The 13679-nt window shown below is 41.8% G+C and overlaps 1 protein-coding gene across 4 annotated transcripts in view; it reads right to left on the minus strand.

The window, feature by feature from the left end:
• The window catches only part of EIF2AK4 (eukaryotic translation initiation factor 2 alpha kinase 4), a 106276-nt gene that overhangs the window by 55344 nt on the left and 37253 nt on the right, over positions 1-13679 (minus strand). For 3 of the 4 annotated variants that reach the window (XM_036110685.2, XM_036110689.2, XM_036110694.2), the window contains 5 exons: positions 13245-13360; positions 9644-9801; positions 7262-7797; positions 1181-1287; positions 356-513 (listed from right to left, as the gene is read on the minus strand). In XM_036110685.2, coding sequence (XP_035966578.1) covers positions 356-513; positions 1181-1287; positions 7262-7797; positions 9644-9801; positions 13245-13360 — 1075 coding nt within the window. The remainder of the gene's footprint in view (positions 1-355; positions 514-1180; positions 1288-7261; positions 7798-9643; positions 9802-13244; positions 13361-13679) is intronic. The other variant, XM_078053388.1, reaches the window with a different exon arrangement.

The following is a 13679-nucleotide window of genomic DNA, read 5'->3' on the forward strand; positions in this document are numbered from 1 at the left end:
TTTTATCCACAGCACCTCTAAAAGCAAACGGGACAAAAAGGACAATTTTCTTTCTGAACCACAGCACAGCAAAATGGTCTTCACGTAGAGGGCCCGGCTCCACTTGAAGCCCTGGGATAATCATGTGGTTTTCACATTAATGCACTGCATCAAGCAAGGAGGAGGAAATGATGCGTTCTTAATGTGTCCACTGTGACTTTAAGTAAAGCCTTTAACTCTGCGAAGGCGACGAAGATCATAGTTTCAAATGGTCATATTTACTTCTCTCCCCACTCTCAAAAAAGAGCTCCCTAAGTCTGCGGAAAGGGAACCAAGAAGGAACTCGGAAGGGCCTGGGCACAACTCCGCAGCACACCTTGATGACAGCTCCGAAGGCTCCTTTGCCGAGAAGCTGTAATTCTTCAAACTCAATGAAATACCGGGAAAACGGTCTCTGTGTCTCACTGAAGAATGCGGAACTGGGTAGCTGCTTACTAGGAATAACAGTCTCAACATAATCTTGTCCTCCAGAATCTGAGACAAAACAAAATGGGAGAGGCAAACAAGGCATCAGAAAAATAGTGAGAGATGCAAAACCCAACAGCACAGCCAGGGCTGGAGAAGAGGACCCAACCCGTAGTTTGAACAAGGACCTCTTACCTGGCACGGACCCTTCAATACTTTTCTTCACCTCATTCTTCTTCAAGTAGGTAGAATATACCCAGGTTATGGGCGGGGCTAAGTCAGAGACACACACACACACACACGGACCACACACAGACAGACACACACACACACAGACACACACACCCACAGTAAAGGAATGACTACTCGATAGAGCCAGAACCCAAACCGGGGTCTCCTGACCCATCCCCAGCTCTACTGAGGTTCCTTAATCTGTTCCTTGAGCAGCAACAGGGAAATCTGCTTCCGTGGCAGTAAGGTGACGGGACCAGAAGGGTACCTGACACTAAGAGAGGTTACCTCAACGGACACTCCAACCGTCGAGGCTGGGAAAACCAGGACGGCAAAACAGTTCTGTGCACACAGTACACATGCAATGAATGGATTTATGCGCAGCTCAGCATAAAACAGATAAAAAAAATGATCCAGGCAGTCTATTCCAGCCTTGGGCTTCTGCGTTCTTTCAAAATAATTTATGTCAAACAGGCTTTCAAGAAAAGAGTGGTAACAGACTCACCTTCAGGACTTTGTTCCAATAAAGACATTTTCGGCTGCGGACTGATAAAGCTGTGTTTCAGCAACTGCTGGGCATTCCATCTTTCCTTGTCATCCAAGCAAACACACCTCAGTGAGAGGGCAGAGAGAATCTCAGCGACACAGAAAATGATCACTGATCTCGTTAATCAAAGGGTTTATTTTTTATTTATGGGTCTATTTTAAGGTAAATACACATTAGAGAACTCATGTTGTTTATGGACCCAAATGCACTCTTAAGTGAAAACACGCTGAACACCAGGCTGGGTGTAAGTGGGGAATCAAAAAATATACAGTCTCTGCAGCGCCTGGGTGGCTCAGTCATTAAACATCTGCCTTCTGCTCAGGTCATGATCCGAGGTTCCTGGAATCGAGCCCCGCATCAGGCTCCCTGCTAGGCGGGAAGCCTGCTTCTCCCTCTACCACTCCCCCTGCTTGTGTTCCCACTCTCGCTGTGTCCGTCAAATAAATAAATAAAATCTTTAAAAAAAAGACAAAAAATATATAGTCTCTAGGAAGACTCACCTCATGGAAGAATTTCTTTTCACAGGTTTAAGATAGCACAAGTTACGAATTTTCTCGCCCACTAAATAGTTCAGTGACTTGCCATCCTACACTAAGCTTCTCCAGGGACCAGTGAAAACCAAAGCTTTCCAAAAGAAAAGCAAATCTGATGGCTGATGCAGGGTGGGGGCCCAATACGACAAACTTTGGATGAAGCCTGTTCATGGTATGATGTAACTTGGTAACAGTTACAGACTACTTTTAAAAAGTCCCACATTTTATCATATACTTCTTTTCATTCTCATTCCTAGAACCTTGTTTCTAATAAGTGTAAGTCATTTTTGTTCTTTAGTGAAGACAAGCCATACCTTTAACCCAGTGGTTCTTAAGGTGGGGTCCCTGACCAGGAGCATCAGTACCAGTATGACCTGGGAATTTGTTACAAATTCTATTCTAACCCTGTCCTAGTAAATCAGCAACTTTGGTGGTTTGGGCAGTAATCTGTGCTTCACCCTGCTGTCCAGGTGGTTTCTGAGAACCACTGTTCTAACTAATCTAAACTCTTTGACTTTTATGACAATGACCCAAGTAGCACCACTTGGTGGCACTTGACCCTAATTACCAACAATGAATTTAAAAGAACCAACCAACTTTCACTTATTTGTGGGACATAAGGAATAGCATGGAGGACATTAGAAGAAGGAAGGGAAAAATAAAGGGGGAAATCAGAGTGGGAGATGAGCCATGAGAGACTATGGACTCTGAGAAACAAACTGAGGGTTTGGGGGGGGGGGGGGATGGGTTAGCCTGGTGATGGGTATTAAAGAGGGCATGTATTGAATGGAGCACTGGGTGTCATATGCAAACAATGAATCATGGAACACTACATCAAAAACTAATGATGTGGGGCGCCTGGGTGGCTCAGTGGTTAAGCGTCTGCCTTCGGCTCAGTTCATGATCCCAGGGTCCTGGGATCGAGTCCCGCATTGGGCTCCCTGCTCAGCAGGAAGCCTACTTCTGCTTCTCCCTCTCCCTCTCCCACTCCCCCTGCTTGTGTTCCCTCTCTCGCTGTGTTTCCCTCTGTCAAATAAATAAATAAAATCTTAAAAAAAAAAAAAAAAAAAACTAATGATGTACTGTATGGTGACTAACATAACATAAAAAAAAAAAAAAAGCCAACCATCATTGTGAATTCTGTACTTATCACCTGTAGCTATAAAGTGGTGGCAGTAACTACCTTAAAGGGTAACATTATATTTTTTTATGTCAGCACTAAAATGCAAAGCACTCCTAATTTCATACCTTGAAAAGGACAAGATCACAATAAAAGCATTTGTGTAAGATACTGGTTTTTTCCCCTAAATTTAAGATTATTATTATTATTTTTTTTTTTAAAGATTTTATTTATTTATTTGAGAGAGAGAGCACATGAGAGGGGGGAGGGTCAGAGGGAGGAGCAGACTCCCTGCAGAGCAGGGAGCCCGATGCGGGACTCGATCCCGGGACTCCAGGATCATGACCTGAGCCGAAGGCAGTCGCTTAACCAACTGAGCCACCCAGGCGCCCTAAATTTAAGATTATTTTTAATTACATCAGTAAAACAAAAAAAGTGCAAACATTAAAACATTACTGATTATGATAAAGTCTTTGACTAAATCCCCATCTCTCTCCAATTCCTCTCCTCTCCTTTAGTGTCTGTCACTCCAGCCTTGTTCTACGCATTTAACACAGTCGTATAAAAGCTAGTTTTGTTTTGTGGATATATTGTGGATATATATTTTTTTATGACATCATCTTATCCTCAACTTGCTTTTTTCATTTGCTCATGTAAAAGGTTCTATACACAATTCCACTGGTGGAGGGCTGTGGGGGAGGGGGGCCACCAAGCAATTCTCGAATGCCAGCTGGGTGGGTATCCTACAATTCAACTCAATTCTGACATTACCTACCTGGAGATAGCATCAGATCCCACAGGTTGAGGGCTCATTCTTTTAAGACTGCCCCCCAACCCCTTGAAGATGCCAATTGCAACCTTGCCTTCAACCAACCAGCTAGAGACCAAAGATTCCAACAACCCCCTCCTTGGGTTCAATTGGTTTGCTAGAGTGCTTCACAGAACTCAAAGGAACATTTTTTTTTTTACTAGATTACCAGTTTCGTATGAAAGGATATAGCTCAGGAACAGCCACCTGTTCCTGCAGAGAAATGCAGCACCTCTATGTGTTCACCAACCGGAAGCTCTCCAAACTCCATCCTTCTGGGTTTTTATGGAGGCTTCATTATATAGGCATGATTGATTAAATCACTGGCTACTGGTGATCGATTCAATGTCCAGCCCTTCTCTTCACCCCACAGGTCGGGAAGTGGGACTGGAAGTTCCAGCTCCTCTCTATTCATGGGTCTCATGTCAGTTCTCCAGGCAACCAGCCCTGTTCCTCAGGTGAGTTCCAAAACTCACCTCATTAACATAAAAAGAGGGAATGGTTTTAAGAGCTTGGTGCTGGCCAGGCACATGACAAAGTGTCATTAAGTCTGTGTCTCAGTTATGTCAACTGCAAAACGTTAGTAAGAATAGCAAATAGAGAACAAACTGAGGGATGATGGGGGTGTGTGGGGGATGGGCTAATTGGGTGATGGGTATTAAGGAGGGCACTTGTGACGACCACTGGGTGTTATATATAAGTGACGAATTACTAAATTCTATACCTGAAGCCAATACTACACTATATGTTAACTAACTGGAATTTAAATAAAAACTTAAAAAGAAAAAAAGAAAAAAAAAAGAAGGCATTGTTTATTGGCCTCAAGTTTCCAAGCCAAAAAAAAAAAAAAGCTCTGTGCTTGAAACAGGGGTGAAGACCAAATATATTTATTATAAATCACAGTTATTACACCATGTGTCTTAGAGATCTTTCCAAGCCCAGTACTTCAAGATCTCTTTGAGCTTACCAGAACTTATTCACATTATATACACATTCTCCTATTGTTGGTCATTTAGATTATTTCCAGTTTTTCACTTGTACAAAAAAATGCTGCAATGAACATCCGTATACACATCCTGTTGGGTTTCTAAAGTCCACTGTCACCACAACTCAACTGCGACAGTAATCAAGAAAATTTTAAAACCTACCTAGAATGAATTGTATCTTTAAGAGATTTTATAAGCCACCAGGATCTCAGTTAAAAAGATGAAATTTTCCGAGCCAATCATTTTGGCACCAGAGTAGCTCTAAGCAGCAGAGGCAAATGTTACATCCAGCTCTGAAAAGGGATGAAATGCCTGGAAACTTCCCCGTCAGATGCACTGTCCTCTACGGAGGATGCTGGTGCCACCCAACACTGCCTCAGCATAGGCCCCTTCACAGGTGTGAGTGAGCTCACTTAGTCCTCACAGCCACCTCGGGAGGTAGGCAGTGCTCTTACTATTAAATCACTAAATGAAATTATTAAATCAAAATGATCCATTTTACAAGGACAAACCTCAAGGTAGAGAGTTTAAGTACTCAGTGAGGAAGAGGTAAAGGTGGGACCTGGATCCAGCTGTCTGGCTCCAGGCTGGGCTCTTTCCTATCAGAGACTGATATGAAGCAAAATCTTTCTCCAGAGGATATTCACCAAGAAGTAAAAAGACAACTACAAATGAAATGTTGTTACGCTTATGTTGTTCGTGAATGATTTTCTTTCTTTTTTTTTAACTGAGGCTGGACAGCAAAGGAAGTAAAATAATACTGTGCGGGCTCCTCCTTCACCAAGTCGTCCATCAAACCAATCTAGGATGAGAGGAATACACAAAAAAATCTAAAGAACAACCATGTTAAACAGAGTACGAAATAGTGCTGATCTCAAGTTCAACATGCTTAGAGTGTTGAGCAATTCTCTAAGAAAACTAGGAAAGTTTTAGCTACTGAGTCTGTCATTTTGCTGTTAAATGTGAGAGAGACGTTGCACATAAACTTCCCAGTGTTGTTTTTTAAAAAATACATAATGCTATTTGCTAAATTACCCTTGACCCATAAAGGGCCGAAAGCAAAAGGTGACATTTTGAAGAATGAAATGAGTCTATCAATGGTTCTGTCACCATATTTCCATTGATGTCCGTTTAGCCAACCTCATCCTCAGGGTGCATTTAAATAAATATTTTCAAGTTCTATTGCATTTAAGAGAAATTGCAAAAGATTTCTTTAGGGGCGCCTGGGTGGCTCAGTCGTTAAGCGTCTGCCTTCGGCTCAGGTCACGATCCCAGAGTCCTGGGATCGAGTCCCGCATCGGGCTCCCTGCTCCGCGGGAAGCCTGCTTCTCCCTCTGCCGCTCCCTGCCACTCTGCCTGCTTGTGATTCCTCTCTCTCTCTCTGTGTCAAACAAATAAATAAAATCTTAAAAAAAAAAAAGATTTCTTTAGAAATCTTAAGATGTTTATATACTTGGAGAACACAGTTTATAAAGAATCAAAGTTGGCCTCTTCCCACGACTGTACATCATGTCTGCTTCAGCTTTACACAGAAACTATCTTATTTAAACAGAAGTGCAGTTACTTTCATTTGTAGGATGTAGATAATGTAGGAAGTGGATAAAAGTGAATGGCTGGGAAAAAGAAAGAAAGTGAGAAACAAGACAGAGTGCTGGGAAGGGAATAAACCAGGCCAGCTCAACTTCCACAGGAAAGCTGGACCAGGGGTGTGCCTGGAAAAACCCACAGTGAAGGGATCTTATTTCTCATTTAACAGAGAAACTGAGAGAACCTCGGTCTGGCTTGGACAGGGCTGAGAGGCAGGGCTAAGCTGGAAAGCACTGAAGGGAAGGACCTGGACAAAAACTTTAGGCCTAGGTGAACCTTTCATAAGGATTCTCTCAAAGCAGTCAGACTTGGCTCTGCAATGAAATGTGCACCTGGAATTTACAGGTGTCGAAAATCCTATGGCTCGTGCGAGGAAGTCACTGCACTCGATCACCTGGCTGAATGAGACATTGTTAATGAAGAACGGTTAAGAAGGGGGTGAATTGTGATTCTCCTAACGCTGTTTTTAGATAGGAGGCCTCCAGCAGCTGAGGTAGAGAGATGGTCTTCCATTTGGAATACCTGGGGCATTTCTCCCTGTTAACTTCCTAGATATACCAGGCACTCCCCAAAAGCAGTCTGAAAATCTACTACGAAGCCCAAGTGAATTTAGGAGAATGTGCAAGTGAAGGGAATGAAAATGGTAAGCAAGAAATCAGAACCTATGTGGCTAAGAAAGGGTTGGAAGAACAAAGAATAAACCCCAATCCTGTTCCTCGCTTTTCATCTTAAACACATCACTCAGATGCTGAGCACATTCAAGCACAATTACAAGTTCAGGAGTAGGGGCGCCTGGGTGGCTCAGTTGGTTAAGCATCTGCCTCGGGCTCAGGTCATGATCTCGGGGTCCTGCGATCGCACTTAGCAGGGAATCTGTTTGTCTCTCTCCTTCTGCCCCTCCCCCTGCTCATGCTCCCTCCCTCTCTCTTTCAAATAAATAAAATCTTTAAAAAAAAAAAAGTTCAGGAGTAAAGTGCAATCAGAGAGAATCTCAATGATACTCACTTCTTTAGAAAATCTTGAAAGTCAGCTGGTAAGTCACGAGGGATGGTCACGGGGTACTCTCCACATTCTTGTCCTTGGCTGAGGAAGAGCAGCAGCAGGCCAAGACACCAAACATCCCCTTTCTTGCCCGTTTTATAAGGTAGGGCACTGTCACTAAAGCTAACTCGGCTTTGTTCAAACACGTCCTCCTTGCAAATGTCTGCTAGGCGCTTAGAAATGCTGTAGTCCGTGACCTTGACATTGCCCTCTGCATCCACCAGGACATTTGACGCACGCAGCACCTTGTGGACCACATCATTGCTGTGCAAATACTCGAGGCCCGACAAGAGCTGGGCTGTGTACCTGCGGAGCTGATGCACGGGGATGGGGCCCGAGTGGCTCAGGTGTGCAGCGAGGGAGACACCACTGATGTGCTCTGATAAAATGTCCACCACGATGGAGTCATCATGCTCTTTGAGATTCATTGCAAAGTAGCGTACTACATTTGGATGGCTCAACTTTACCAGTGAGCTGAATTCCGTTTCTGCCCCTTGAATCTGATAAGGAAAAACACCACTAAGATAATGTTGTATTGATCAGCATTAACTGGTATTTCATTTCAAAGGTAAAATATTTAATAGAAAAAAACAAAATATTTAATAGAACATGTACTTTCAAAGGAGAAGGAATATGTTCTGAACTATAACCTCCCCTAAATTATAAGGCCAACCTAACAGTTCATAAAGATGAAAGCAATTTAATTAATTCTCCACTTCTGTGATCTCAAACTCTAGTGTACAAATACTATAAAATTAGTGAACAGCTTTTTTTTTTTTTTTTTTAAAGATTTTATTTATTTGGGAGAGAGAGAGAGTGCAAGAGAGCACAAGCAGGGGGAGCAGCAGAGGGAGAAGGAGAAGCAGATTCCCCACTGAGCAGGGAGCCCAATGCAGGGCTCAATGCCAGGGCCCCGGGATTATGACCTGAGCAGAAGGCAGACACTTAACTGACTGAGCCACCCAGGTGCCCCAAAATTAACCAGTTTTCTCTATTTTTTTAAATAGGCTCCATGCTCAGCATGGAGCCCAATATGGGGCTTGAACTCAAGACCCTAAAATCAAGACCTGAGACTAAGAGTCAGACACTTAACCCACTGAGCTACCCAGGTGCTCAGGTGAACAGCTTTTAAAAGCAATTTCTCTTGCCATAAGGCCAGCAGAAAAAAAGGAAAAAAAAAAATTTAATTTTTTAAAAAATGTTTCCTGATCAGGCTGCCTGGCTGGCTCAGTCGGCACAGCATGTGAGTCTTGATTTTGGGGTTTGGGGTTCAAGCTCCACGTTGGGTGTAGGGATTACTTAAAAATAATTTTAAAAAGTCTTAAGGGGCGCCTGGGTGGCTCAGTTGGTTAGCGACTGCCTTCGGCTCAGGTCATGATCTTGGAGTCCCGGGATCGAGTCCCACATCGGGCTCCCTGCTCAGCAGGGAGTCTGCTTCTCCCTCTGACCCTCCCCCCTCTCATGCTTTCTCTATCTCATTCTCTCTCTCAAATAAATAAATAAAATCTTTAAAAAAAAAAAAAAAGTCTTAAAAAAAAAAGCCTTTCTGATTATAAAGCATCAACATCAACCTTTTTAGTAAGTACTAACACAAAAGAAGAAACCACACAAATTACCTATATGGTCACTACCCAAAGACAATCCTTATGATTTCAGTGCCTTTACTTCCAGTTTTTCCATCATAAATACACATGTCTAAACACAATGCTTTCCTACTGTTTTGTAACCTCTTTATGATGTAACTGTGCGATATGCAATGTTAAATGTTCTCCTTAAACTCAGAATTATAAATTAACGTTCAAACTGTCTAGTCCCCTAAAATTCAGTTTTGATGCAAAGATTTCAAAAGACTGCAGAAAGCACGAGAATGAAGCTATTTAGCCCCAGCTGGGGACGGCTATTAATGCCATAAGACGTGCAGACAACAAAGTCTGACCGTGTTTTGTGAGTGTTGTGAAAGGGGCAGCAGGGGGCTGAGAAAACTTGGGAAAGAGGGCGGGTCCCCCACCATCCCCTCTGGTTAAACAGATCTCATACCATTCCGGATCATCTTTTTTTTTTTTAAGTTTTTTTTAATTTATTCATTCGAGATACAGAGACACAGAGAGAGAGAGAGAGAGAGAATATGAGCAGGGGGAGAAGTAGAGGGAAGGGGAGAAGCAGGCCCCCCGCTTCCCAGGACCCTGGGATCATGACCCGAGCCGAAGGCAGACACTCAACCATCTGAGCCACCCAGGTGCCCCCCGAATCATCTTTGCTAGCCAATCAAAGGCACAGCTCTTTTGTTCTGTCATCTCATCAAGTTCGAGGTGGGACCTCTGCTCAAGGGCCACCTCGGATGCCCACCTGCTTTTTGCACTTATCAATCTTCTCCTTCTCTTGACTGGTAAGGAACGGACCCATTTTTTTCTGCCACCGAAGGACCCACTCATGCAACAAGACAAAATTGCCAGTGGCCGTTTCCAAAGCATTGTAAACTAATTTTCCAAGCGGCTCATCACTTCCTGCACATTGAAAGAAAATATAATGAAATCTCACTGGTCTATTTTCTGTGGGGGTAAAGAAAGAGGGGCTGTATCTTCACGCATTCATTCAACAGTGGATACCATACGCTACCTATAAAAAATATGACTGCATGTAATACATGCTCTTTTGTGACCAAATTTTTTTTAAGATTTTATTTATTTATTTGACAGAGAGAGACACAGAGAGAGAGGGAACACAAGCAGGGGGAGTGGAGGAGGGAGAAGCAGGCTTCCCGCTGAGCAGGGAGAAGATGCGGAGTTCGATCCCAGGACTCTGGGACCATGACCTGAGCCGAAGGCAGATGCCTAACGAATGAGCCACCCAGGCGCCCCTTGTGACCAAATTTTTAGTATTTGACAACATATTCTGAACCCTTAAACATTAATTTTTATAAAGGGACAATAATCAACCATGAGATTTTAGTCTCAGATCAGTGTTTTCCTCTACCAGCCATTATTCACAATATTACTTTCATAACCGGTTCACTCCTGATGATGATGCCTACCCTCATGGAGCTAAATACCAACTAATGTGAAGGAATTTGGAAATGGGAGCACTCCATCAAGATTATTCCATCAATGTAGATTAGTATTAAAAACAAGTTTTAATAATTGGGAAATATGAATATATCAATGATCTTCTTACTACAAAATCTGAGTATGTTCAGCAAATACAAACTGGCAATAGTTTGGGAGAAGGACCCAGAAATGACAGTTTAAATTTAAAGCTAGAAAGACACATTTATTTAGTGATAGGCATATGATTTCCACTTGTACTTGGGAGAGCAAAATTTCTGTAACACCAATTTTCATTAAAGACTATGATAGAAAATTACCAAAAAATTGGAAATGGAGAAAAATATCACCCACATTATCACCATTTTATTTTCTCTTTCAGGCCCCTCTACTCTTTTATTCTAATTTACCAAATCATACCAAAAAAACAGGGTTTCTCACCCTTGATGCTATTGTCAATTTAGACTAAAATCTTTTGTTGAAAAGGGCTGTCTTGTGCACTGCAGGACTTTAGCAGCATCCCTGGTCTCTACCCACTGGATGCCAGGAGCACCCCTACCCTCGTCTTAACCATGGAAAATATGTCTGCACATCCACAAATGTCCCCCAGGGAACAAAACTGCCCCCAAATGAGAACCACTGTTATACAGTATTTTGTCTTTTTCTCTTAATATATAAATAACAGTTTTCCATAATGCTACATTGGCTTCATAACAAAAAAATGTTCTAAAGAAATAATGGTAATTATTTTTTCCATTTAAAAATGAAATGTAGGGGCGCCTGTGTGGCTCAGTCTGTTAAGCGGCTGCCTTCGGCTCAGGTCATGATCCCAGGGTCCTGGGATCGAGCCCCGCATCAGGCTCCCTGCTCAGTGGAGAGCCTGCTTCTCCCTCTCCCTCTGTCTGCCTCTCTGCCTACTTGTGCTCTCTCTCTATCTCTCTGTCAAATAAATAAATAAATTCTTTAAAAAAAAAAAAAAAGACATAACCTGTATTTATAAGACAGAGTGGTCTTAGCAAAAATACGTTGGAGAAATATGGCTGAATTAGCTCACCTAGACTTTTTAACTGAGAAGCAGTTTTTAACCTCATAGAAATTCTGGCAATTTAAGAAATTTTAATTAAAATGATCTGTTAACGCTAGTTACAAATAATTCCTGGCATTCTTAGCCTAAGGGGAGAAAACCTTGATGTGTGAAAATTCATCAACCAAAGGCAGCAACCTGTGGAATGTGGGGTCTAAGTACTACACAAGGGGAGACACTTGATTTTAATGTTTATGGGATGGAATGTGATGTTATTTACAGAAAGCCTAATTAAATGTGTGCATTATATAGTACAATGTCTTGCAATATGTGTCTCCTTAATTGGAACCGGGTGGGTATCTCCTAATTGCTGACTGGAGGGCTGTTTTTGTATTGTAGCTTTGTTATCATCACCCTCCTCTTGTCACTTTTTTGTGATGGGGGTAATAAAAGGGACAAAAGAACACACTGTGATGAGGTTAAAGGAAGTATGTTACCAGAAGATTTCTGACTCAGACTCTATTATACGCTAATGATCATTTGTACAGATAGTCTCTGTAAGTGCTTTATCCATCAGCTTTCTCTCTTTCTGTAACAGCTTTAAGTTGAAAAACAAATGTTAATTAGTTCATCTTTTATAAAAACATTTTGTAGAAAATCAGGACATATTTTAAAAATCAGACATGTTGTGAGAAAGCAAAGTAAGTAATTTACTTGATGGTTTTATTAAAAAATGTTCCAATTGCAAATGTGTCCCCTAATGAGGGTATTAACTAAGGTAAATCGGTCTAATGCAAACCAGCGGGGTAAGAGACCGAGGGAAGGTACAAAGCAGCTGGATTAATTTGCCTTCCTGGTTTCCCCATGTTATTGAACGTAGTGAGTTTTATGTTGCCAATTCAGGAGTCTGAAATGCCTGAGTCAAGGACAGTCTCAGGTCCAGGGTCGTGAGCCTGTTTAAATGGCTGCTTTGTCTCAATACGGCACACCGTGTGTCCACATGGTCCTGTACCATTCAGGTTGCTTTCCATCAGCCAAGGTTAAGTGTCCAGTTCATAGACTATTCAGATACTCAGTTTCTTCTTCCTCTTATCTGCTGCCTGCTCCCTGGCAACTCCCCTGCTAATTTGGATCTCCTTAAAGGGGATGGGAAAAGACACCAAAAGAAAGTAGATTCAATTTAGATAATCTGGCTGTTAGTTTTGGTAAGAATATTCATGGGACTGAAAATTAAATTTTGGAATTCACTACATACAAGTGATCCCTACACCAAGTAGTGGCTGTATCTGTATGGCTGATAAAAGACATACATTTAGGGCAAAAGAGGTAGATATTGAAAACTTGATTTTAACATAAACAATTCAAATCACAATTGCTAAACCAGCTTTACTCCAAACAGCCATTAGTAGACAAAACTGCTAAATAAGACATATAGAAAATAAAGTGGTTTTCCTGGTCAGGAATGCCAAGCAGGAAAATGCTATTCAGATGGATATCAAGTAAGAAAATTAGACTTGGTCATTAAAGATTACAGGCATTAGAACTCATTTTATTACACATATTTCATCAGCAATAGATGCGCATGCTGCAAAATTCTACTGATTCCTATTTCGACCACTTTGGTTTCAAAAAGCTTGACTAATTATAATAATGACAAATTTTAAATTATCTTTCAGCTAACAGTATTTCCAAAGGTTAAGTTTTTATTTCCATCTTACTGAAGGGGAAACCTGAGCAGTTTCTCATTCTGGTCATTAGGTAACGGGAACCAGAATGACTTACCGACTTAATAGTCCTCCCTGCATCAGACAATCTACCCCATTCCTTCATGATTAACTTTTCTTGTTCGAGTAATTTAAATCAATTTAACTAGTTTACTCACCAATGCACTTCCCTTTGTAAACCATGAGCTGATCAGGACTCCCCATAGAGAAATACAGGACTTCGCAAGAGCCAGGAGAATCTTCGCTACTACATATAGAATACTGACGTTCTCGCCTTAAAAACAAATTTGGACAATGATACTTTTTTTTTTAACCTAAGATTAACACAGGAAATTCTTGCCCCTCCATTTTCTCCTGTTTACTAGCCCATTCACCATCTCTACTAGGAACTGAGTTGAAGTGTTAATGGGATCGTTAGCACCTCACTTCACTGAAGTCTTCTCCATATGAACTCTACAAACCCCTAACTCTGTATCTGTGCTGTCCAACAGGGGAGCTACTAGCCACATGTGGCTATTTAGATTTAACTAAAATGCAATGAAAAGTTCAGGGGCACCTGGGTGGCTCAGCTGGTTAAGGGTCTCATCTGCTTT

This window comes from Halichoerus grypus, chromosome 8, assembly GCF_964656455.1.
Source record: "Halichoerus grypus chromosome 8, mHalGry1.hap1.1, whole genome shotgun sequence".
Classification (NCBI taxonomy): domain Eukaryota; kingdom Metazoa; phylum Chordata; class Mammalia; order Carnivora; family Phocidae; genus Halichoerus; species Halichoerus grypus.